Source organism: Colias eurytheme, chromosome 9, assembly GCF_061535395.1.
Source record: "Colias eurytheme isolate Ceu_HAF_F1 chromosome 9, ilColEury1 Martin Lab GWU primary, whole genome shotgun sequence".
Taxonomy (NCBI): Eukaryota; Metazoa; Arthropoda; class Insecta; order Lepidoptera; family Pieridae; genus Colias; species Colias eurytheme.
In genome coordinates, this window is record NC_142988.1 from 8,166,102 (window position 1) to 8,191,539 (window position 25,438).

Genomic DNA, 25,438 nt, shown 5'->3' on the forward strand with positions numbered 1-25,438 from the left:
CCAATACGTTTCCTTGCTTTTAGTTCGTAGTTTCATCGACAAACAATAGACGCGTTCGTTATTTTACGCGGAAAATAACTATTTGGAGCGAATCTCACTAACGCCCCCTTTACAGATTGCGAAGCTCGATGGAGAACATTGTGGATCAAGACGATATGAACCAGAGGCACATACCCGATATACGGGATCTCAGCGAAATGGGCGACATCGGCGACATAGGGGACATGACCGATCTCGCCAGTGACGGTCCTCTCGTTACCTTCCCAGAGTCTGACACCCCACCGCCTGATAAACAGTGTCTTCTAGCGCCAACGACTGTAGCCATTGGTTCAAATGCAGCAAACGAATTGAAATATAGCGCAGCGCGTATGACTTCTGCCAGTTCCACTCGCGTAGTCACCGACGGGTTCAGTGCATCAAAATCAGCAGCTAACAGTTCGAGAACGAGGCGGCTACAGCACGGTGACATGCAATATGCGGAACACAGCGCCGCTGGAGCCTCACACAGGCTCTTGCAGGCTGAGGGACTAACCGCTGAACAAAATGCCGCCTATCATCAAGTGAGTATAATTTAAATTCAATTGAATGTTTATTAAAATAAATTTTTTATACGTCTGGCATATTTAATTTGTCTCGCATTAAGTATTCAATTATATTTCAATTTCTGGGAAAACCGGCGAAGTAAACATTAAGCTACATTAAATCGGTCTGCAAATCGCGCTATCAACAATTTATTCGGTGGAGCCAGTAAGGCGCGCCGAAGGACGCGACCCCGAGTGGCCGCCTCGATCGATACTCTGCCGACGTTTCGTGCCAGTTACGTTCAGCAGTCAGTACCCATGGGCGTCTTGTCTTGATAACATTACATTTAAAATGCTCGATCTAATTTATAGCGAATACGTAATACGATTTTACGATGGCTTCGAGGTTCGTAGCGTGGACGGTAAGGATGTGGCGTCGAGGAGGATCACCAGGGGCGGTGAGCTCATTTATCTCCGTTCGCTTATCGTAAACTACACCATGCTCGTCTCAGTCGGCGTTTGACCGTCGCGCGCGCAAGCACACGCGGAAGTTAATTATTGCGCATGCGCGCTTCTGTACACGAATAGTCGGCTTATTTTAGACGCGGAATGTCGGGTGGGGGTTCGGCCCCGTGGCCGGTACATCGCGGCGTCCTGTCGCGTTTCCCGCCGAGGCCGCCGCATCCTTCGGTGAGCCGATTAGCGGAGGATTTAGCCATATATCACCCTTTCAACCTTCTAAATATGTGACGTCCGTATACAAACTTTAAAATTATCATCGAGTATCACGCGATTGGCCTACTTCCAATGGAAACTCATACAAGAAACCGGGCCATGACACGCAGTCTATTCGATGTTGAAGTGTTTTTTAACAGCCTCATAGATAGCCAGAATATTTTTAGAGAGACTGTTATTTACTATAAAATGCTCGCTTTACGCATTCAAATTTTATTGACGTCAACTTTCATTGATAGGATGATTGTTCATACGTTATTTATCGATGTCTTTTATTTCAGGAGAAGCGATCGTTGCAAGCTGGGGAGGTTACAGCGCAAGAAGCGAACAATATGTCTGCTTCTAGTTCAAGGCTTCAAACTGAAGCTTTCAGCGCTGAGAAAAAAGCCATGGCGTCGTCACAGGCGCGACAAACTGTCACATCGAGTGGGATGTTCAGTCATAAAGAGCACTCATCACATTCAAATATGACCATTTCTAGCAAAAATCTCACAACTAAATCTACTTTACTTTCATCTCAGGTAAGTTTTCATATAAATTTTGTAACTAAAAAACATGAGTTCATGTAAAAATGTAACTTAAAACAAAACAATAACTACTTATACGCGCACACACAGAACAATAAAAACAAATAGAAGTGCGATAATGTCATAATTAGTATGAAAACCAGTGTCGCCAAACCCACACATTTAAACCGATAGTTATACAGTACACTACAAGTAAACTATGCCTTTGATTGGACAGCTTAATTTGAGTAAAAACTGACTTAGGTTATAAATTCAGCATTTCAATATGTACCCTAACGCACCATGTTACGGTTTATTTTAGTATAACATCTCTAGGTATATTAGCTGTTTTGTTTCTCATTGCACAGAAATTCCAAATTCGAAAAACATTCAGCTACTCCACAACAGAGGGCGTTAGTTTTCGATAGATATAACTTTGAACCTCAACACATAGAGATAAGGTTGAAATTTGTGTCACTCAACATTAATGACATTAACTTGATATTTATCTGATGCTATGCCCTGAGGGATGTCAGCCTTGTTATCGATATCGAGATATCGATAATTCACAAATAAATATTTTTTGTGTATTTTTTTTTCTTTCTATTATACGAGTATAGTATAATGTGTCACATTTTGGAGTATGTTTATTACTACTAAGTACGTCTTTTTATATTATTATTATTAAATAAAAAACGGAATAGAATAGTATTAATCTATATTTACAAAATACAAACAGAAAATATGCATTATTTTAAATCTTGGAACTGCCGTAGGTTTGCTGTATCGATGGCCTTTGTTAGACTGCTTAGTGCTGTTCGGCATTCAGTTAACTCGTCACGTTGCATTTATCCATTTCTCTTTTAAATTAGCCTCTTTGGGAAATCTGTAAATAAATTGGACAAATGAAAGCTAAGGAAAAATAAAATAAAATTTAATATTTATAATGTTTGTCTTTTCTAAAGTATCGATACTGTCGATATGCGCCACAAGCATCACTAAAGCGACATTCGTTTGTTTATTGCAATAATATTCCAGAAATTCTTGTTTGCTGTTCAATCTATAATAGTACTAATTTCTTACGGATTAAGGTTCATTTTGACTAGATATTTGTATACAATTTTGACAAATTACAAGCGAAGATATAACATAAAATATTATATGTAAAATAAATAAAAATAAGACTTACCGATGGTATGAAATGCCTCCATTGCTGATATTATTTCGTCTGCTATCATTTTTGCACTCTTATACCGAACAACACGTCCTAATTAATGAATAAATACGGAAAAAAGGTTTGACAGCTGACAACCGACTCGAATATTTTTCTGCGCACAACTGAGAGCAAGTTAGGTGATCTTACCTTACAAGTGACACGTGGGCCACGCCCACATCACACTTCTATCTACTTTACTGTTCTGTGCGCGCACACGTTAATCATAAAGGAATCGTGTGACGTAGGTGCGAATATTCAAAACAATGTTCTTTACTCCATGTTTGTGTTTCAGATGAGTCAACTGCTAAACGGAACAATCAAACCAGGCGATGAAGATCTTTCAAATTTAACATTCGAAGACTTAGAAAGATTAAACGGAAATTCCAGCGAAAAAGATGTCGATTTAGCAATACAAAAGTATTCACATCGAATGAATGCATTTATAACGGCCATCAAAAATAATCAAATGGACATGAAAAACGCCTGTGTACATTTTAACAAATTAAATGAAATGTTGAGGAGAGCGTGGGCGGTCCCTACGTATGGACACGAGTTAGGGTATTCATTATGCAACACTTTACGCACTTCTGGTGGCCTCGACATTCTTATGGAAAATTGTTTAGAATCCAATAACCCTGATCTACAGTTCTCTTCGGCAAAACTTCTAGAACAGTGTCTTACAACCGAAAACAGAGCTCACGTAGTTGAAAACGGTCTAGAGAAAGTTGTTAATGTGGCTTGTGTCTGTACGAAACATGCACATGCAGATCACTCGAGAATAGGAACTGGAATATTGGAACACTTGTTCAAACATAGCGAAGGCACGTGTAGTGACGTCATCAAATTAGGAGGCTTAGACGCAGTTCTATTCGAATGTAGAAAAAATGATATAGAAACTCTACGTCATTGTGCCACTGCTCTTGCTAACTTGTCCCTATACGGTGGAGCTGAAAACCAGGAAGCTATGATCAAAAGGAAAGTTCCTATGTGGCTGTTTCCTCTAGCGTTCCACAACGACGATAATATTAAATACTACGCTTGTCTTGCTATCGCTGTTTTGGTTGCTAATAAGGAGATAGAAGCGGCTGTGCTTAAATCCGGTACATTGGATTTAGTGGAGCCATTCGTAACTACACACAATCCGTCGGAATTCGCACGATCAAATCTAGCTCATGCGCACGGTCAGAGTAAGAACTGGTTGCAAAGGCTAGTTCCGGTGTTGAGTTCGAAAAGAGAAGAAGCTAGAAATCTGGCTGCCTTCCACTTTTGTATGGAGGCGGGGATTAAGAAGCAACAGGGAAACACTGAGATATTTAGGGAAATAGGCGCAATAGAGTCTTTGAAGAAAGTAGCTAGTTGTCCTAACGCTGTCGCGTCTAAATACGCTGCGCAAGCGTTAAGGCTTATCGGAGAGGAAGTACCGCACAAGCTGTCGCAGCAAGTCCCTCTCTGGTCCATAGAAGATGTTCGAGAATGGGTGAAGCAAATTGGCTTTTCGGAATATGCAACGAATTTCTACGAAAGCAGGGTAGATGGAGATTTATTATTACAAATAACAGAAGAGAATCTTAAAGAAGATATCGGTTTGCATAATGGAATCAAGCGGAAAAGGTATAGCATGAATTTTGTGCTATATTAACTTCCTAGAAAATATTGTAGTAACTCGAAAAAAAATTGTTATATATTTAGTCCCTTGAGAAAGATTAACTTAAATATTCTCTTTTTTTACAAAAATAGTCAAACTTGATACATTTTATTTCTAAGACCATCATTACACATCAAAACATATTTTCCCCCGAACTTACCCATGCTCTAATTTCCCAGATTCACAAGAGAACTGCAGCAGCTAAAGAAAATGGCTGACTACAGTTCACGGGACACGGGTAACCTGAACGAGTTCTTACAAGGCATCGGCTTAGAGTACACGATATACACGTACTCTATGCTAAACGCGGGGGTCGACAAAGAGTCCATTAGGGGCCTGAGCGACGAACAATTGGAGAAGGAGTGCCATATTCTCAACAGTATACATAGATTAAGGATTTTAAACGCTATTAGAGGTGAGTCTATTGTAGATTATTTTTGTACAATACTAATTGTTTATCTTGCATACAGTTTAACAAAACGATGTAGACAAAGTTCATAGAAAGATAAAAAAGATTTGATTTTTAATGAGGCTAAAAAATCTATTTCGTACAAGACCGAAGCAGTGCCTTTAGGATATATGGTACTTATCCATAAATCATTTTGTTAAAACTTCTCTATAACATTAATTTTATATTTCAGCATATGAAAGCAGACTTCCAATAAAAGGAGAAGAGAATTTAGAAAAGAATTTGGACGTCTTCGTTAGTTACAGAAGATCGAATGGTTCCCAATTAGCTAGCCTTTTAAAAGTCCACCTTCAAGTCAGAGGGTTCACAGTATTTATAGACGTGGAGAGATTAGAGGCAGGCAAATTTGACAATAACCTCTTGCAAAGTATTAAACAGGCGAAGCATTTCCTTTTAGTGTTGACACCTAACGCCTTGGACAGGTGTAAGCACGATAATGAACAGAAGGATTGGGTGCATCGGGTGAGTTTGAAATGCTTTCATATATAATTTGCTCCCTCTTTGCTTTCTAATATGTTATTTTAAAACGTAAATTGGCTGGTATACTGTTTGAACTTGTTTACCTGTTATTTTGTCATTAAGAATGAGATGTTTTGGTTTTGACGTGACAACGTCATAATCCGATAGCGCTGGCTGCACGCACGAAAAAACATGACTCATGCGGCGTTACCTCGCTCTGAGGCGTTCCATGTAAGGCTTGAAGTGCAAGCGAGAGCGCGGAACGAGTGACAAAAAAGCGCAATCGGACGTTGTCACGTTCAACTATCGTCAGTAAACCGACTTTACAGACAACCAATTTTTTTTATCTATAAAGCCTGTTTTCAGTTTCTGTTAACAAAGTATTTCTGCAATATGTATTTTATTGCCCGTATAAATCGATATTTTAATTTTGTAACTAATAAAAATTCCCGTCATTTCCAGGAGATAGTAGCCGCACTCCAATCACAATGCAACATAGTGCCGATAATCGACAACTTCGAGTGGCCCGAGCCGGAGGAGCTGCCGGAGGACATGCGCGCCGTCTGCCACTTCAACGGCGTACGCTGGATACACGACTATCAGGACGCGTGTGTGGAGAAACTGGAAAGGTATTAACTTACAGGAGATAGTGACAGTCCGACCTTAAATCATACTATTAGTCCGATAAGTACGTAATAAATAATAATATTTCACATAACATTAATTGCAGTGCATATGCGGGTGCACGGTCGAACAGCCGCACCCAAAATCTCGCTCAAATAAAAATAAATAAAATTCAAAGCACTGAATTTTGTTTTTAATTCAAATAGACTTAATTTGACACATACCTTACTTATTAAATGTACTCAAATCTCCAAACCATCTTCTAGTTCTAATAATTCATATTATAAACGACTCTAACAATCTTCTAAAAAATCTAAAATTATTATTATACAGGGTGTCCCACTATTGGTATACTAAGCGCGAAGGGACTTGTAGTTTTGCATGCACTGATCACGTAAAAATACTTAAACAACTAAATTACGTCAGAAATTTTTTGCTAATTTTTTTCTGAAAATCCATGTTTTCTTCTCTAGCGTCGCGCAGCCGTCATATACCGTTTCGCTAATGTGAGCATTTTGTCTATGAAAACACAATCTTAAACGATAGCTCACGTGCTAGTGGTAAAGTTGGGTGGGTTGCTTGTTATGGGTGTACACATAGAGTTTTAAGAATTCATCTATTGGAAAAAAAATTTATAAGTATTTTTTACGAACTCAGCGTATGCAAAACTATAACCTCCTTTGAGCTTAGTATACCAACAGTGGGACACCCTGTATAAAAAAATAATTTAAAATTATTATTTTTTCTCAGCAAATTGACATATTGAATTTAACTTAATATGTATGTTATATTTTCCTGTTATTGAAGGTGCGGTAGACCATATTGTATTCAATTGTAAGCTATGTAAAATAATATAGACTGTATCCTTTGTTGGAAAATCATATAAATAAATAAATTATATATTCCAGTTTCCTCCGAGGCAAGTCGAATCTCGCCAACCGTCTAGAAGGCTACCGTGGTCGCGGGGAACAGACCCCGGGAACCGCAAGCATCGGCCGAGGCCCGCCCAACTACCAGCGCATGCAGTCCACTGAAAGCCGCGGCAGTGATAAGAACGACTGACTAGAGCCCTTGCACACCCTGCCGCCTGTCCGGTGAGTAAACTATTTTGTTTGTTCTTCGCAATAGAAAAAACATTTAAAAAAAGACGGGTTGCACTCCGGGAGTGCCGGCAGAAGTGAAAACTTGATTATTAACGTTCAGCATGTTTGATGTTTTGGAATGGTATCCGTCTTACGCTTTTTCGATTAGGCCACGTGTCTTGACGCGAGTTTAAGATTTTATACCCAACGCCGCTAAAGAAGTTTTCACTTCAAAAATCCATACTTAATATTATAAATGCGAAAGTAACTCTGTCTGTCTGTTACTCAATCACGCCTTAACTACTGAACCAATTTGCATGAAATTTGGTATAGATATATTTTGATACCCGAGAAAGGATATAGGCTACTTTTTACCCCGGGAAATAGGGTAGGTTTTATCCCGGAAATCCCACGGGAACGGGAACTATGCGGGTTTATCTTTGACTGCGCGGGCGTAGCTGCGGGTGGAAAGCTATTCGTAAATATATGTACTTATAATTTGTTACTAACTTTTCAAAAATTTGATTTGACTTGAATTTTATGTGACTTGTGGCGTTTTATGACGCATTAAATTAATAAACATAAAATATTTTATGAATAACCTTTGATAAGAAAGTTTCAAACTCAAACATTAATTATTTAATCAATTAAACATCTTCTAGAAGCACTTTTGAATCGTCATAACATATCTTTAACAATTACCAAGGGGGATAATACAATAATGAATATCCAATTAAGGATACAATTATAAAACTTAAACTAAATAACACTATTCATTTACAGGCCGAAACGGAGCCGGCAATCATCAGTAGAAAAAGCGAAAGTGACAACACAAAGCTGTGAGCAATTACCACTAGAGGAGCTCACAGCTTCTTGCGACCTGCCCCAAAGACTTTCCGAAAGTAGTGATAGTTTACAACAGAAAACGCTTGAGAATGCACGTAGATGTCGTAGCTGTGAAGGAATTTTAGAAGAAAATCCCGCAAACACACACATCAATCTACCCTCACCGTTAGAAGCTACCACACAAACTAAAAGGAAAAAGAATTTCATGGACAGATGTGTGAACAAAGTGCGACTTTGCTGATGTGACGCGAACGGCTCGCTTGAGCTTGCAGAGTGTGTAATATTATATTTTATCGGACTATAACGCATAATTTATGTATATAGTACAAATGCATGCACAATATGTAAATATCCTGTGTATACAAGCTAATTTAAAATAACATTGTCCAAGTATGCATATAAAATTGGTGTTCCAAAATAATGTAATCTCAATGAGTGTATGAAAATTACATACTATTTAATGTTATCGCTACCCTGCAGTGTTTAAAGAACATTTCACGAGGTGGGATGACCAATAGTGGTTTGCTATTCGTTGTAGTATGGCAAATTGCTTGTGAATTTCATTGTATCTGGCTCTAATTATATTTTAAACCTATCTCTCTTTTCACTCTCTATACTTAGTTTTTACAAGTAATAATGAATTTATTTAAATTTTAGCTTCTTGCCAATAAAGTATTTGTAAAAATCATGAAATTTATTACTTTTATATAAATAGATTTTATAATATTATAGCCGAATGAATCCTTAATATAACTCGAAATATTGGTTAAGCAAATAATTTAATGAATTGTTTTAATTACATAGTTTTGTCGACAAGTTGTACATATCTTAGATTATATTGTCAATCACATGTGTTAACCATGAATTCATTTCACAATTGTATATTTTATGTATAATAGCTATATAACATGAAATAAATTGTATTATTAAAACTATGACGAATTTATTTTTTGAAAACCTTAAAAACCTTATAATATAATCTTGAAAGGAACTGACCAAAAGTCTAAATTGCTTGCTAAATTAATTTTGATAGTATTTTGTACAAATATGTATATTATAAAGATTAGACCTTGGGAAAGAATATTCTGCTACTCTTTAAAATAAAAAAAAAAAACAAACTGAAGTACTTTTTCTTAATAATGTGTGTGAGGAATGGAAAATAGAAATTCAAAGAAGTCGCAGGTGTAAAGTTAGCCTATTAAAATGTGTTTGCTGATATGATTTATAGCCATTGACCTTATTGACATACAAAAAACAACCTTGAATCATAATTACGCTCAAAACTTATCGGAAGGAAAACTCTGGCTACAGACTCGTGTTGTGCGAAGTTTTTTAATGTAGTAAATAGCTTTCGAATATTACTAGTTACTACCATTGAATATTAAAAAAATATAAAAAGACGTGTGGCACTCGGGGACTGCCGCGGTAAAGCTAAAGCTATTGCATGCTATGCCTTCAAGCCACACCTCCGTGCTCGTCGGAGTGGGGAGCGTGAGGTTTTTTTCGTTACGGAATTTCTGGATTCGGTCCCTGCGCTCAAGGCCCGCGATAGAAGCTATGCAATAGCTTAAAAAACTATTTCTCTGTCCCTCCATGGGTCCCTCCTAAAAATAGTAATTCTTGCCCGCTTGGGGAATTTAATGATATATTTTGTGTTACTATATTACTTGCTCTATGATATATTTATGCGTGAATCTTGTTCCAGATCCCGGAAACGATTTTCTGAGTGCAAAAGTAAAATATGTATTTAAACATTTGAATAAATTTATTGAAAAATACTTCTCTAGTACCTAGTTAATTTCTCTAAAATATGCAAAACTTTGTTGATATGTCTGCATACGTGGATTTAGAAATAGTTTTAAACATGATTTACGCTACACCGCGACGCGACCGGCACCGTGCCGGTGAGGCGTCGTGCTCCGCCTGGGGCTCGATCAGTGGATAAAACAAAGATCAAACATTATTGTATACTATTTGATGAAGTGATTCATGCCCGACCGTATCTCGGCCGGGGCACGGCGTTGAATCTCGATCAATATTCTTAAATTTCATTATAGTCCTTTTCACCTAGGATGATTCCTGTGACACTTCATCGTGTTCCGAATTAGAGCGTTTTCACATTATCCGATCCGATATCGGATATCGGACGCCGATAGCCGATATCCGATATCGGATACAATTTGCCCGTAGAGGGAGAATGTACTAGAGATCACATCGGCGTATACCCGAACGAGATGGCGAATCCTTACGTCAATGTTGCCAACTATTACAAAAACTTTTTATCCGAAAAACTGGCAAAATATCTATAAATGTTTGGGTATTTTTTTGTAAGATAGGTTTATGAAGAAAAAGACAGATTTGAAAAGATTTTGTTATTTATTAACTTAACTAGCGACCCGCCCCGGCTTCGCACGGGTGCAATGCTGATACTAAATACACTACAGAAAAATTATGAACGTTGTATATAAAAACATAGCGGCCCGCTCCGGCTTCGCACGGGTATAAAATATATAGCCGGGCGGCTAAATAATAAATGTATTCATTCATTAATTTATTGTTGTATATGAAATAATGATATACCTCAAAACTTGGTTCAGGGGCTTTCGACTGTTTGCTAGTACTAGGTAGCTCAATAATATCCTGTAAAGATAAAGTTTAACTTCGGTAAACCAGAAAATTCAAATAACATAAATGTACAAAATGTACCCAAATGAAATTATTACTAACTAGCTATGTCCCGCGGTTTCACCCGCATTGCTCCGCTCCTGTTGGTCTGTTGAGATAATATATAGCCTAAAGCCTTCCTCGATAAATGGGCTATCTAACACCGAAAGAAATTCTCAAATTGGACCAGTAGTTCCTGAGATTAGTGCGTTGAAACAAACAAACAAACTCTTCAGCTTTATAATATTAGTATAGATATATATTTCACCATAATTTTATAATATAATCAATTTACCTCAAGACTTGGTTCAGGGGTTTTCGCCTGTTCTCTTGTATTAGGTAGCTCAACAACATCCTGAAAAGATTAAGTTAGTTGAATCAGATAATACTAAGAACATCCATGTACAAAATAAAAGGTGTAAAAAACCGGTGACTAATCCAGGCTTCACACATTCATATGAGCCGTGTACATACACAACAACACCTCATAAACTTCCTCTCCACGGTATGTCGTGCAGTTCTAAAATAGTGCAGTGTTGTTGCTCGTGGGAAAGTGCAATGGAATTATTAATTTACCTTAAGACCTGGTCCATGGACTTTTGATTGTTGGGCAGTACTCAGTCGCTCAACAATAATATCCTAAAAAAATAAAATTTGATTTAGTATAAATAGAAAATATACCCCTATAAAAATAAATTAATAACTTGTTTTGTTTATTATGTAGACGTAGCAACAAAATCGGTCTATGAATATTTAAACTACAACATTTAAATCCAAACTAAATGCATCACAAAAATTACTCACTGTTGTAAAAAGTGTTGGAATTGCATTGGGCATCAAATAGGTTTTTTTTTTCGTTTTTCGAAAATAACGCGACTCAAAATGTATAGAACATATTCTGTGACTTTTTCCTGGTAACCAGTTCTTCCTTCCGGTAGCTCGAATCCATCTGTTTAATGTACTTGTTTCTTTTGGAAACCTAAAAAACATATTTAATATTAAAAAAACATTTCACGATTTTGGGGAAAATTTTACCCTGTACTGGTATCCCTAATGTTAATCACATGATTATACCATAAATTTGAAACTACGTAAAAACAAATGGCGTCCTGAACAACAAGAACACTTCGTAATTTAGTCGGATAACACAAAAAAATGTTTACGTCTATTTCGATGAAAATATTATATATTTGTAGATAATTTCACATTAGAGTTAATGAAAATGTATCAACTATATCCAGTTCTATAAAACAATATACTTCAAATAAGTTTACTTACGTGTGAAAGGTAATATTTGGTAATCTTCGTTCCGGCCGATTTTTACAACCAATCACACTACAACGCACCATATTTTCACTTAAAGTCGGATTAAAACAGATCACTGTCAACGTTTATTAAACTTTGAAGTCACCTAACAGCGAGAAAAAACAGAAAACTAGCAAAACAATGGACTGTAGCCGCTTGTTTGGGACAAACTGCCTTTGTCCCCAACAAAAGAAATCGCATAACATGAGAGAAACAAAAAACAATGTTTCTGTCTCGCTTGCTCTTAGCTTTATAGTCATAAGTGTATTTCTCTCACGCATTACTTGTCATTTTAGTGCCTCCTCTATGGTTCATTCTCACTCTACGAATTTGCCCTTTCACATTGTCCGATAAAATCGTTCCGATAACATCATGAGTGTTGCCAGAAATTTTTAGAGAAAACTAAACTAAATTGCCAGTTGATAAAAAAAGGTATAATTAAAAAAAATTAAATGTTATATCATAGTTGTACATGTACATTATAAATAACTACGATAAAGAAAAACAACTTCAAAAAAGAAAAATAAAATGTAAAAAAAGATTTGATATCACAAATTACTGCATATTATTTAGATGTGCTATTTACTAAATAGTTATGATATCAGTCATTTGTATAACATAATATATTTTGTTAACACATTATAAATTAAATAAATTTATATCAATACCTACTACAACCTACTATTAGTTAATAGTTTTAGTAAATACATACCTTTCAAAATCTATTAAATGTATTTTTAGCAAGACGTACCTAGTCATTTAGTCATTTTTTCACTACATACATTTATAAAAGTTCATAGGTACTACCTATGATAAATTTATTAAGTGATACAATCTTTGTTCACATTTTCTTTTCTTTTTCTTATTACACTGTAATATCCTAAAATAATATCGTTCAAATATATTTGTAATATAATGATTGTTGTAATTTCCTGTAAGTAAAGATACATAAATTATTTTATTGTCATAGGCAATTATTTTAGAATTAAGAGTTTTCAAACTTTGTATTCTTTGTTGTAAATTCAAAATAAAAATAAAATCGGTGTTAAATTTCCTCCTTTTTTGAAGTCGGTTAAAAACAAAGCACTCAATGACAACAATACAATAAACAGCACAACCAACATCCGAGTAGGAGGAGGAGCGAGGCAGAATGAGATAAAATAAAGATGATAGACACTAATGTTTTCGAAGACAGATATTTGAATTTAAGAACGCAATATATTTTTGTTTACTTCAGTTCAGCCAATTGCCGTATATTTTAATACGGCAAATAAAAATACCTGCCGTATAAATTGTATTTTAAATGCCTATAAATACTTAAATGTGTGTTTTCTTAATAAAAAAAGGTTTCTTTTAATAGAAAGGGTTTTAGGTTAAAAGCAAAGAATTTTTTTAACGATTGAGTGCCCTATAAGACTGAAAATACACAAACTAGTGCTTTTTTGCTGTTGGTATACTGCCTTTTCGAAAATTGAGTTGGCAACACTGAACATTATCGTCCGATAGCCACTGGGAATATCGGTGTCGGCTCCGATATCCGATATCGGACCGGACAATGTGAAAGACAGGTACATATTTCATACATTTTACTTCCCTCCGATATCGGATATCGGCTATCGGCTTCCGATATCCGATATCGGATCGGATAATGTGAAAACGCTCTTACGTATTTTATGTTTAAAAAGTTAAAATAATTTTAGTTGCATAATATTTTTATTTTATGGCGGCATTATTAACTACCAAAAATATAAAAATGAAACATCGTAAACTTATAAATAAAAAACAGTATTGTTTAGTTTAATATAATGAAAAATAAAATAAAATAACACAAAAATATAATACCTACGCAATTCGTGTACATGAAATGGATCGTTGAAAAATCATAGAGTTGGAAAATCATATAATCGGCGCCCATCTTGTGATCGTTTGTCAATCGAGTCAATCGTCTGTACGAGTGCGTCAGCCTTGTATACAAGTTGCATTTTTATATTGATACTTTACGTGGTATTCTGTTATTGTTACTAATTGTTATTGTTGACTTTTTGTTGCTGTTGTTTGCTAAGTTTCCTTAGTTAATTGTTGGCGAAATGCCGAAAAAACTAATTTTGGTACTTTATTCAAATCGATTTCATTTCCATATAGAATATTATCGATTATCGGAAACAATTGATATGATTTCAGTAACCGACATCTCTATACGTGTCAAAAATCGATGTGTCACAGAAATCATCTTAGGTGGAAAGGACTATAGTTTCCCGGCGTCGCGTTCTATTGTTTTATTCACTATTCACCGGTCAGTCGGTCACCCAGAATGCTCGGAATGAATCACTTTTTTATAGCATGGCAATTCTGATTCAGGCTAATATTTGACACTGTCAAATTGACAAATGACATTAGACATATAAAACCGACTGCGATTATGACGCTTTGTTTGTAGGTTATGTTAGGATAAGTTGTATTCATAATAATAAAATATCCATTAATTAACAGAATTTTGAATAATATTTATACAATTAGTCCATTTTGAAAGAAAATTTTGATACAAAATGCCTACTTGGAATCAAATACAATCGCAACTGCGAAATCCAAACAACCCAGTCGTATTTTTTGATATAACTGTAGGAACCACTGTAAGTAACGTGTTATTTAAAGTATTAAATAAATATGAACTATCGTTATAAATTCTTTATCATCTTTGTAGGAAATCGGCCGTATGATTTTTGAGCTATTCGCTGATGTAGTGCCAAAAACTAGTGAAAACTTCAGAGAGTTTTGCACAGGAGAATACAGGAGAGATGGTGTTCCTCTCGGCTATAAGGGTGCGACATTCCATAGAGTTATAAAAGATTTCATGATACAAGGCGGCGATTTTGTTAATGTTAGTAAGTATGGACATAAATTGGACGTAGTTAAGCAGAAAGGACTCAATCCACAATAAATGACTTTGGAGATAATTGCGTTTGAAGTTTCAGATGTAATTTCTCTAACATTAAGTTATATTTTACAGTTTTTTTCTCGTTATTATTAAGAAGATATTATGTGTTATTTAATTGTTCATCAATATAGTAATATATTTTGATTATATGTTAAGATATTAAGTAAAGTGTGGGTTGAGTCCTTACAATTAAACTTAAGTTTACAAGGACAGGTATTTTTTCTAACTTTCTCAGAATGGACTCAAAACTACACATCGACTAAAAAATAAGTTATTAAAACAAAAAAAAACAAGTGTTTTTGTCAAGAAGTTACATATTTATTGACCTCAATCATAAAATTAACGGAATCAGGTATAAACGCCATAATTAAGAATAAAATATAGAAACAAGTCAATAACTGCGTTAAAAACAACCGACTTCAAACTTGCACTTGCAACATTTACAAATACAGACAAAAATGCTCATAAAATAAAAACTACTGGGCCTATCCGAATAAAATTTTTATGGGACCAATTCGACACCATCCCGCATCGAACAAAAAAAGAATCACGTAAATCGGTTCTGAAACCACGGAGTAATCGGTGTACATACATAAAAAAAAAAAAAAAAAACATACCGGCCGAATTGATAACCGATCTAATATCATCAAGCTTTGCTTGAGGGATGGCTTTTCCTTGAGGCCAAAGAACTTCAAAATCTTCTTCTGCAAATTGAATTATATCCCCATTCCTTTTTTTTGACAAATCCAGCGTTTGTATATCTCCACTCTCTGACGTCATGGTAATTAAATGTGGATCTTCTTTATTTAATAAAATTTGTTTTGTTCTTAGCCAGTTCACTTTGTCTTTATTTGTATATATTTTGCGGTTAACAATTTTTTTAGTACTTAAAAAATCTTGTGTTTTCAGCCTAGTAACTATAAGGGGATTTTTCTTTTTGCAGATTTTCATGACATTTATGTATTCCTCTACTGTGTATATCCGCTCATGATGCTTCAGCTCACATTCAATTTTGCTAAAATCTGTGTCGTTAGGCAAAAAAGAATGGCCTGTTTCTAAATACTTAAAGGTTATCGTTTTAAGGTTTGGGTGGCTGTTAAGTATCGTTTTTAGCATGAGAACTATTTTGATATTCCTATTTTGTCCCCCGCAACAATCGCTCCATAAAACTAAATTCTCCACGCCATCCCTCAGATCATTCTTAATGAAATTAATAAGGCACGAGCCAACTTCTTGGGCTCCTCGTCCGGCTTCCCCTTCAGGGGAAGCCGGACGAGGAGCCCAAGACGAGGAGCCCAAGAAGACTCAGATATTGCATCGTCCTTGATCGTTAGAACCAACGTGGATCCCGGCGTTATAAACCCATAACTGACGTTTGTAAAATACTATGTTAGTAGGTATACGGGGCAAAGGTAGCGTTTTTTCGAGATCTTAGGTTAGACATTCAAATTTAGGATCTGTTTTAGCACGCATCATGTCTTGAGACATTTTATTACGAAGATCTTCCGCTCTCATTTGGTGAATATCTCTTTGCTGGATCAACCGTTCTTTTTCTTCCGGTACACAACACGTCTTAATCTCAAGGGCTAATGAATCGCATTTCTTGCAGGTATCCTTCTTCAAAGATTTACAGCGAAGATTGAAATTCGTATAAAATACGCGCTTTAGGGTAGCAAACGAGACGTATTTCTTCTCGCTGCCGTACACTTTTTTAAATTCCGTTAGATAGATATCGTAAATTTTTTGGACAGTCATACCTAGTTTTAAATATTGTGCGCCATTGTTTCGTTCCCTTCTGTAATGAGATTCGTATTTTGGGAGGGAATTAATCACATTCCTAATAAAATCGATATCTTCTTCAGGAGTCTTATTCCAACCACCTTGTTTAAGACCCCTCTTGTCGTTGTAAGTTTCAAGCATTCGCTTTTTGGTCAAACATATGTCAACTCGTTTAGACGATATTTGAAAATTGTTTAGAAACATTTGCTTACAAACACAATTCTCGCAAATATAATAATTTCTTCTGTACTGTCTAGGTTTTGTCTTACCAGTTTTGCTTTTAGTTAAGGTGTATGATCGAGCTTTTTCAGATTCTTTAACATTATTCAAAATAAATAATAGCTGAGCTTCGTATGATCCCAATGTTATAAACTTATCAAACTCTCGTTTCCGAGTTTCTGTGGAAACAAGCAAGTGACAGCGTTGCTTGCAAGTGCACGTATAATCGTGGAATTCTTTCGACCTTACTAGTTTGTCTTTGACATGATATGGTAAATTCTTGTATTTCCTATCCTTCTTCTCAGAGAGACAATATTCCCGGTATTTTCTTTTGCGTCCACATTTTGAGCGGCCTATAGTTTGCAGCGCGTCATTGTTTTCAGTAACGGGATGAGCAGCTTCAGCTTCGGGGTGAACAGCTTGAGGATCAGAACTTTGATACGTTGAAATTATTTCACCAACCGTTATGTCGTTATGAACAGCATTTGTAACAATGGGTGGGTTTTGTTTCAATTAATTTAAAAGTAAATTTTTGTTACCTACATTTATTTCTTACAAACGACTCATTGTGCCTGAGTTTTAGGTTATTCGATGGAAAGTGCGCAGTTGATCAAAAACTGTTTTTCTAAAATATCTTAAGTGTTTTGAGTCGTTTCTGGCAAACAAAAAAATATATATTATATCAGTAAACTTATATCACAGAAACGACCCAACCTGTTTGAATCGTTTCAGGTATTTGATAAAATGTTATTTCCAATCAAAATTAATTCTTAATAAGGATCCAAACTGTTTGAGTTTATGCTGGTTTATCGACTTTAAGAACATACTCACAGAAAGGTCATTACTCAGAAACAATTCAAGTGGTCTGAGTTTGTTCAGCAAATACGTTTTGTATGCTCTTCATACTGTGGGTTGAGTCGGCATAGTCAGAAAAACTAGTTTCCATTTACATTAAAAAAATAGGGATTTTACTAAATGATAGATTCTACTCTCAGGAGTATGATGGCATACATAACTCAATTTTGGCCAAAGTGTGGATTGAGTCCTTTCTGCTTAACTACGTCCAATTAACCAATACCTTATTAAAATTTGTATGGGAGATTTGTAAGAAAACTATGTTTTGAGCAGTAAGTAATAAATGATACAAGTTATCAATTAATACTCATGGGGAGAATTTGACTGAGTGGAAGTGAAATTCCATAAAACATGATCTTTTTATTTTAGATAATAAATAATAATGGACTATTTTCATCTGTCTGTTACTTTGTAATATTGTTCTGTGTATCTGTATAGTTCTTAATAATTTGGTTACTACATGAACTTTAGGCACTGATGATTTACATAATCAATCCATCAGAATTCACATCCCATGTTAATTTCTACTTTACATTTTAAAATAAAACATTGTGTTCCAGCTATTGTTTATTTATTCTGGCGAGTTACAATAAATGTTATAATTTCTAGGGTGATGGAACAGGAGTAATGAGTATCTATGGAGGAAGTACATTCGCAGATGAAAATTTTGCTCTAAAGCATGATTCACCAGGCTTGCTATCTATGGCTAACAGTGGAAAGGATACAAATGGTTGCCAGTTTTTTATAACATGTGCTAAATGTAACTTTTTAGACAATAAACATGTTGTTTTTGGCAGAGTCATTGATGGCCTTTTAGTCATGAGAAAAATAGAAAATGTACCAACTGGACCAAATAACAAGCCAAAAATTCCTGTCACTATATCACAATGTGGGCAAATGTGAATAAAAATATTTTTAAAATAAAATTTATTTTTATTTCAATGGTAACAATTACAATTAATCTTTGCTTATTTTAATACATGGTTCACAAAAATAAATAAAATAAATAGACTTACAATTCATGTAAGTATTCAACAATTTGGCTAAATTATTTCATGTCAACTTTTAATAGCATGATTATTGAGGAGTAAATTCTTAGGCTGCATAGTCGGTCGTCCATATCTTCTTTCTACTTCCTTTATGAATGCACCTTCCATTTGTCTAGCTACTTGGTCAAAAAATAAGTTTGATAGGTGAGAATGGAAAGCTGATCGAAATTCAAATGAAATTTGAAAATCCACTACACATGACTGTTCTTCTCTTTTCAGTCCAGGACTAAAACGCCATAGGGTTAAAAGATGATTGAAAATTCTGCCATCTGTGCATTCTGCTTTCACTAAATGTGGTTTAACTAATGTGACATTTGATGTGTAGCTTTCGTTTATTGGTGGGAATCCCACAATGAGGTCAGCTTTTAGCTTACTCGGAGTTTTTGTTAATACTAATGACTTTTTACACCATGGAACAAACTTATGGTAATTTTCTACATCTGACACTACTTGAAACATCTGATCCATAGAGAATCTGTAATGAAAAACAATTAATTGGAATTTTGTGGATATAAGTTGAAATTTAAGATTCCTATGAAACTTTTAAAGTAAAATTAATTAATATAAATACTAAATAACTGATACTTGTTCCAAAGATTTGGGAATGCACATCAAATTATTACACATAGGCAACCAAACTTTGTTTCCAGTATTGCTTAAAAAAATCATATAATTTTATAATAATTATTTTCCAGTCTGTATGGCATCTTGTAAATTGTAATACTGATGTTAGACGGGTTTTTAATTTTTTAAACAATGGTATAATTTGAATGAATCTTAAAACTATTTTAAATTAAACATAATTTAGTAACATAACTAATAACAATGATTTAATTATTAAGAAATATAAATTAGTTTAAATATACATACCCAACTAGTTGTCTCCCACAATACTCTCTTGTGCGATTTTGATTCGGAAAATTAAAAAATGATCTCTTGTTTTGCCATGAAGGTTGACACTGACAATGACTAGATGAGTTTCCTGCATATCTATTTATGAAATGACCCTGAAAACTATGAATGAAATTTTTATTTACCTCTTCATTAAACAAAATTGCATAATATCATGAAAAATTACATATATTGTTTCGAAGTGTTAACTTTAAGAAAACAATAAAGAATCAACAAAGAAAATCATTTTACCTTAGAAATCGACAGCTGGAAGAAGCATATCGCAATACCACAAAATACTTATTTAGAACCATCTCTCGCTTTATCTTCGTAATTGAAGCATTTTAAATAAATCTTACACTTGCAAAATATGCACATTAGTCCTAATTAATTAATTGGCCATGACTAAACATGTGTAATAAGTAATTTAAAAATTTGCGATGCAATTTCGATAATCTGGAACAAAACGACAAACGTCAAAGTCGGTCAATGTCGGATGCGAATTTCGATTTGCGAATCGCAAATGTTACAATTTTCGGTCAAGTGATTTAAAAAAATATATTTTACTTTAATGTATTCAGAAAATATAATGGGAGAGATCATTAATAAATTAAAATTATATTATTTATTTTTTTATCAATTTATATTTTTCGTTCTGAAATTTAAAAATATTCTTCCATCCTCCTATATTATGTCTGTGCTATATCTATATTCTCTTTTATAAATTAAAATATATGATTAAATTGAGACAAACTTATAACACACTACTAAGAAGACGATGATATTTTACTTCACCAATCGCAAAGCATGCGCTAGGAATAAATTTAATAATCCTTTTCTTTATAGTTTTATATACAACAATTGGAGAATAAGAAATTGGACCTAAAGGTCACGTTTATGTTACTAGTTTCATAGTGTAAAGTTCAGGTAAATTATACAATACTTGTGACAATACTGCTCATTATAGAATTAATGCGATTCGATTGTGAATCGATTATTATTCGACTGTGCGACATTGAAAGCAAGCAGCTTTGATTTTGACAAAAGACAATGACGTGACAATGACAATTACTGTCAAATAACTCGACGGCATGGAAATTGGAAATTGAACATGGTTAGCGGCTATAAACACGTGTTTTAGTGAATTTCCCAATAAAGTTAGATATTGACTGAAAATAATTATCAGACAAAATGGGTCGTAAAGCCAAATTTGACGAGACTAAAAAAGTGAAAAAAGGACCTGGAAGAAAAGCAAGGAAACAACCTGATCCAATTTTTAAAAAGGGACTCCGTAAGTATTTTATTTAATCATGGTATTTTAGTAACAGTAAACTTACCAAACTTTTGAAAATTATAAGTATTATGGGTAAGCAATGTTTTATTTATTCAAAGTGTTGTTATAAAATTAAGTAGCTTATGTTCTATCTGTGTGAAATGTCTAGAAATAGTAAGGTCTTTCTTTGGGTTATGTTTGAATCTATTGCACACACATTATTGGATAATAAGTCTCCTATAAAAAGTCTAGAAGTCTAAAAGTTTACAAACTTGTCTATTAATAGTTGATGATGATAAAGAGGAGAAAAAGCTTAGCCATAGACAAAAGCAGCGAGCTGCACGCCGTCTTAAGAAGAAGAAGGAGTTACTTGAAAAACGCAAAACATTGAAGGAAGCAAAAAAGAATTTAAAACAGCCTAAAAATGATGTTGAGGAAGAGGCTGAAAGTGGTTCTGATGAAGATACTCCTGCAGGTAAGATACCAATGTTCAGCATTCCTGATTTTGTGATTAAAAAATATATATTCATGTGGCGATTACTTCAAGTACTAAATATGTATTGACAAGCAAACTTTTTATACCCAATCTATACTTAATTGTATATATATTATAAAGAAGAATTTGTTTGTTTGTTTGAACGCGCTGATCTTGGGAACTACTAGTAAAACCGCGGAGCACAGCTAGTAATTTATAAAAGTTTATTTTCCTGCAAACATACTATAAAATTATTTATTTTCTTATATTACATCTGATACTTGAATCATCAACAATAATTATTTTCTAGGATTTACGGATGATAACAAGGAGTGGTTGAAACCCAAAAAGAAAGGAAGTGTTAAAGCAAAAGATATCCCATCGGACAGTGAAGAAAGTGATGAAGGTTTGGGCGATGATGAGGTTAAGGATGGTACAAGTGATGAGGAGGAATCAGATAGTGAATCTGAAGAACCGGTGAAGACAAAACCTAGTAAAGAAAGTTATAAGGTAACTAGACTATGACACTTTATTACGTGTGTAACTGCATTGTTAGTCAATTTTTTATGGTAATATTATTTAATTTAAATCAAACAATATTATATAATAATTATAACATTATATTTGATAATTTGAAACAAATCTCATGTAAAACTTAAGATTGTTTGCATGTTTTATTATATATTATGTCACTAAATACATTTATTTATGTCCTTAAATAATGAATCGTAGGTAGGGCAATAATACATAAAAATATTTTTTTGTAAAATAACAACTGTAAAATTAAATTTTTAAGCTTATACAGCATCAAAATTTTTAAACTATAAAATTTTTTCAGGTTGGCACACTTGACGACTTGTTCCATGATACAGATGAAGAGCAAGAGGAAACAGCCGGAGATGATGAAACTGCAGATTCCAACAAACTGACTTATGATTCAGATTCTTCAGCTCAAAGTGATGATGATGATGATGACGACGATGATGACATGTTGCCCATAGAAAAAGCTAATATAAAACTGAAAAAGAAACAAAAAATAGATAAGAAATTAGCAGATGATGAGATGCAGTTAAATATTGCGAAACAAGACGTTTTTGCATTCCCAAGTGAAGATGAACTACAAAACCCAACAAGTTTGCAAGATGTCCACCAGAGAATCAAGGATGTTGTATCAGTTTTGAATGATTTCAACCGTTTGAAAGAAGAAGGCAGATCAAGATGTGAATACACTGAACTTTTACTCAAAGATCTGTGTTTGTATTACAGTTATAATGAGTTCTTTATGGAAGTACTTATGCAAATATTCCCAGTACAAGAATTAGTTGAATTTCTAGAAGCCAGTGAAGTAGCTAGACCAATTACTATAAGGACAAACAGTCTTAAGACTAGAAGAAGAGACCTTGCTCAAGCTCTCATTAACAGAGGTGTTAATTTGGATCCAGTTGGAAAGTGGAGTAAAGTTGGATTAGTTGTGTACAGTTCCACTGTACCTATTGGTGCTACACCAGAATACCTTGCTGGTCACTACATTTTACAAGGTGCTTCGAGTTTTCTACCAGTTATGGCTTTAGCTCCTCAAGAAAATGAGCGAATTCTTGACATGTGCGCTGCACCAGGAGGTAAAGCATCCCACATTGCTGCTATAATGAAAAATACTGGATCACTCTTTGCCAATGACGCAAATAAGGAAAGAACGAAAGCTGTTGTCGGCAATTTCCACAGGTTGGGCGTTGTGAACGCAATAATTTGTAATTACGACGGAAGACAGTTTCCCGAAGTTATTAAAGGATTTGACAGGGTATTATTGGACGCTCCATGTACTGGTACCGGAGTTATCGCTAAGGATCCAAGTGTTAAAACAACAAAAGACCAGCAAGATATACAGAGATGTTTCAATTTACAAAGGCAGTTATTGCTGGCGGCAATAGATTGTTGTAACGCTAAATCAAGTACAGGGGGTTATGTTGTATATTCTACATGTTCAATACTGCCTGAAGAAAACGAGTGGGTTGTTAATTATGCTCTCAAGAGAAGGAATGTGAAGTTAGTACCAACTGGTTTAGATTTTGGTACTGAGGGCTTTGTGAAGTACAGACATCACAGGTTCCATCCATCCTTGAAACTAACTAGAAGGTTCTATCCCCACACACACAATATGGATGGGTTCTTTGTAGCGAAATTTAAAAAATTCTCAAATGTAATTGTAAGTATGTCTTCTCTTATTGACACGTATTCACATTTAATTTTACAGTGAATTAATTAAGAACAAATTTGTTACCTATTTTGTTATTGAAGTACTATAAATATTTTGTAAATGTTTGGCATTTATTGTGATTATCTTTTTTATTGTATTTTAGCCACAGCCAGTGAAAGAAGATGATGAAGAAGAACCTAAAGAAGAGAATGGAACAGAGGAAGGACAAACAAATGGTGATGTATCAACAGACGAAAAAGAGACACTAACACTAACGGCTGGTGTTAAAAGAGCGGCAGATTCAGACAGCACGCCCACGCAGAATAAGAAAGCGAAGCCTGCTGATAAAAGGTAAATATTCTGAATAATTTGTTTTATAGAAAAGATAAACATAGGAGCATTTTAAATGATACGGGTAATTATTTCGCATCTTATAGTAACATTGGTCAAAACAGCACTGACAATATTCTTTATTTTTAACAAAAAATAAATACAACACATTTTATTGTAAGTTTTGGAATCTATAAATTAGAACATCTATGGATATGGAAGGAATCCTCAGACATTTATTTATTCTATTTTGTTTCAGTGGTCAGCCAACGGTCAAAAACCCACCAGCAACAGAAAATCAATCAAAAAAGAAAAAGAAACAAAAGAACAAAAAGAAGAAAGGAAAACAGAACGAAGCTATCCAGAATCAACTACAAAATAAAGAAAATTCTAAAGGCACCACAGTAGCAACAGAAAATAAAACCAACACAGCACAAGAACAGAAGAAAAATACGAAAGCACCAGTAGAACAAAATAAAAATAATAAAGCTCCAGTAGAACAAAAGAAAGACATCAAAGTTCCAGTAGAACAAAAGAAAAACGTCAAAGCCCCAGTAGAACAAAAAAGTCAGCCTGAAGGAGACAAAAGCAAAGTAAATGTAAATAAACAAGCCAATGTGCCAAATGCAAATTCACCCAACAAAAAGAAGAAAAACAAAAACAAGAATAAAAACAAAACATCACCAACAAAAGAAGTGATATTGCCGAAAAGTGAAGCTAAAATTACCGAGAAAGTAGAATTAGCTGCTGCTATGAAGTTAAAAAACAAAAATAAAAAGAATAAGAAGCAGATTGGAAAATTGAATAGTAATAAAGAAGGAAAACAAAAAGGGAAGCCATCTCTTCAGAAAAATTTTAAACCTAAAGCTAAGAAATAGTTGTAATTATGATTTTAAATTACATGTTCAATAAAATTATTTTATCGTACTTCTTTGTTCGTTATTTCAAATACCTGAAATCTATCTATGGCTGAGATGTGAAAAATAATGCATTCATATTCATAATTTTAGAAAATCTATTGTGTCGTGGCTCGATCGGGCCGCTCGGTGGTCAAGGGGTTAATATATAATCGTTTTATTTTATCTGTTACATCTATTGCAGTAAATACAATAATTAACAACGAAAGACGCAGCCAAAGATGGAACTTACAGACGGACAGATTAGATTTTTTCCGAGCGCTTAGGTTCTATCGCGTTCATAGCGCCCGATAGATTTTTTGATATAATATACATATATACTATACAGTATACTATAATATATCTTCTTGTATTAGCGTTCTGCCCCGGCCAGCCTTTGGTACATATACTAGATATAATAACCAACGGTGACATAATTTTTGATTCGGTTTAGTGGTCCTGAGAATTGA

General features: G+C 34.4%; 5 protein-coding genes and 1 long non-coding RNA gene across 10 annotated transcripts in view; 3 read left to right on the plus strand and 3 right to left on the minus strand.

Moving 5' to 3' along the window:
• The window catches only part of LOC149905955 (NAD(+) hydrolase sarm1-like), a 54,534-nt gene extending 45,496 nt beyond the window's left edge, over nucleotides 1-9,038 (plus strand). For all 5 annotated transcript variants that reach the window (XM_090105419.1, XM_090105420.1, XM_090105421.1 and 2 more), the window contains 8 exons: nucleotides 116-560; nucleotides 1,538-1,777; nucleotides 3,271-4,589; nucleotides 4,803-5,038; nucleotides 5,265-5,554; nucleotides 6,014-6,180; nucleotides 7,084-7,269; nucleotides 8,041-9,038. In XM_090105419.1, coding sequence (XP_089961545.1) covers nucleotides 116-560; nucleotides 1,538-1,777; nucleotides 3,271-4,589; nucleotides 4,803-5,038; nucleotides 5,265-5,554; nucleotides 6,014-6,180; nucleotides 7,084-7,237 — 2,851 coding nt within the window. In that variant the 3' untranslated portion in view covers nucleotides 7,238-7,269; nucleotides 8,041-9,038. The remainder of the gene's footprint in view (nucleotides 1-115; nucleotides 561-1,537; nucleotides 1,778-3,270; nucleotides 4,590-4,802; nucleotides 5,039-5,264; nucleotides 5,555-6,013; nucleotides 6,181-7,083; nucleotides 7,270-8,040) is intronic.
• On the minus strand, nucleotides 2,464-3,187 carry LOC149905956 (uncharacterized). Its single transcript, XR_016457065.1, has 2 exons — nucleotides 2,952-3,187; nucleotides 2,464-2,648 (listed from the first exon to the last, which is right to left on the minus strand). It is a non-coding gene; the product is annotated as an uncharacterized LOC149905956 (long non-coding RNA).
• Nucleotides 9,039-10,300: 1,262 nt separating the features above from the next.
• Nucleotides 10,301-12,387, minus strand: LOC149905957 (THAP domain-containing protein 1 B-like). The gene is made up of 5 exons (XM_090105424.1): nucleotides 12,046-12,387; nucleotides 11,572-11,746; nucleotides 11,344-11,406; nucleotides 11,063-11,122; nucleotides 10,301-10,743 (listed from the first exon to the last, which is right to left on the minus strand). The coding sequence occupies exons 1-5, from the start codon at nucleotides 12,114-12,116 to the stop codon at nucleotides 10,492-10,494; spliced, it is 621 nt and encodes a 206-aa protein (XP_089961550.1). The 5' UTR covers nucleotides 12,117-12,387; the 3' UTR covers nucleotides 10,301-10,491.
• A 2,098-nt stretch (nucleotides 12,388-14,485) lies between these two features.
• On the plus strand, nucleotides 14,486-18,786 carry LOC149905958 (peptidyl-prolyl cis-trans isomerase H). The gene is made up of 3 exons (XM_090105426.1): nucleotides 14,486-14,702; nucleotides 14,774-14,950; nucleotides 18,470-18,786. Exons 1-3 carry the CDS (start codon nucleotides 14,619-14,621, stop codon nucleotides 18,761-18,763), a joined length of 555 nt encoding a protein of 184 aa, XP_089961552.1. The 5' UTR covers nucleotides 14,486-14,618; the 3' UTR covers nucleotides 18,764-18,786.
• Nucleotides 18,773-20,276, minus strand: LOC149905959 (coenzyme Q-binding protein COQ10 homolog A, mitochondrial). Its single transcript, XM_090105425.1, has 3 exons — nucleotides 20,053-20,276; nucleotides 19,780-19,923; nucleotides 18,773-19,384 (listed from the first exon to the last, which is right to left on the minus strand). Exons 1-3 carry the CDS (start codon nucleotides 20,112-20,114, stop codon nucleotides 18,919-18,921), a joined length of 672 nt encoding a protein of 223 aa, XP_089961551.1. The 5' UTR covers nucleotides 20,115-20,276; the 3' UTR covers nucleotides 18,773-18,918.
• Nucleotides 20,277-20,879: 603 nt separating this feature from the next.
• Nucleotides 20,880-24,999, plus strand: LOC149905960 (uncharacterized). Its single transcript, XM_090105437.1, has 6 exons — nucleotides 20,880-21,091; nucleotides 21,360-21,548; nucleotides 21,859-22,058; nucleotides 22,387-23,751; nucleotides 23,906-24,093; nucleotides 24,332-24,999. Exons 1-6 carry the CDS (start codon nucleotides 20,992-20,994, stop codon nucleotides 24,948-24,950), a joined length of 2,661 nt encoding a protein of 886 aa, XP_089961563.1. The 5' UTR covers nucleotides 20,880-20,991; the 3' UTR covers nucleotides 24,951-24,999.
• The last annotated feature ends 439 nt before the right edge of the window (nucleotides 25,000-25,438 follow it).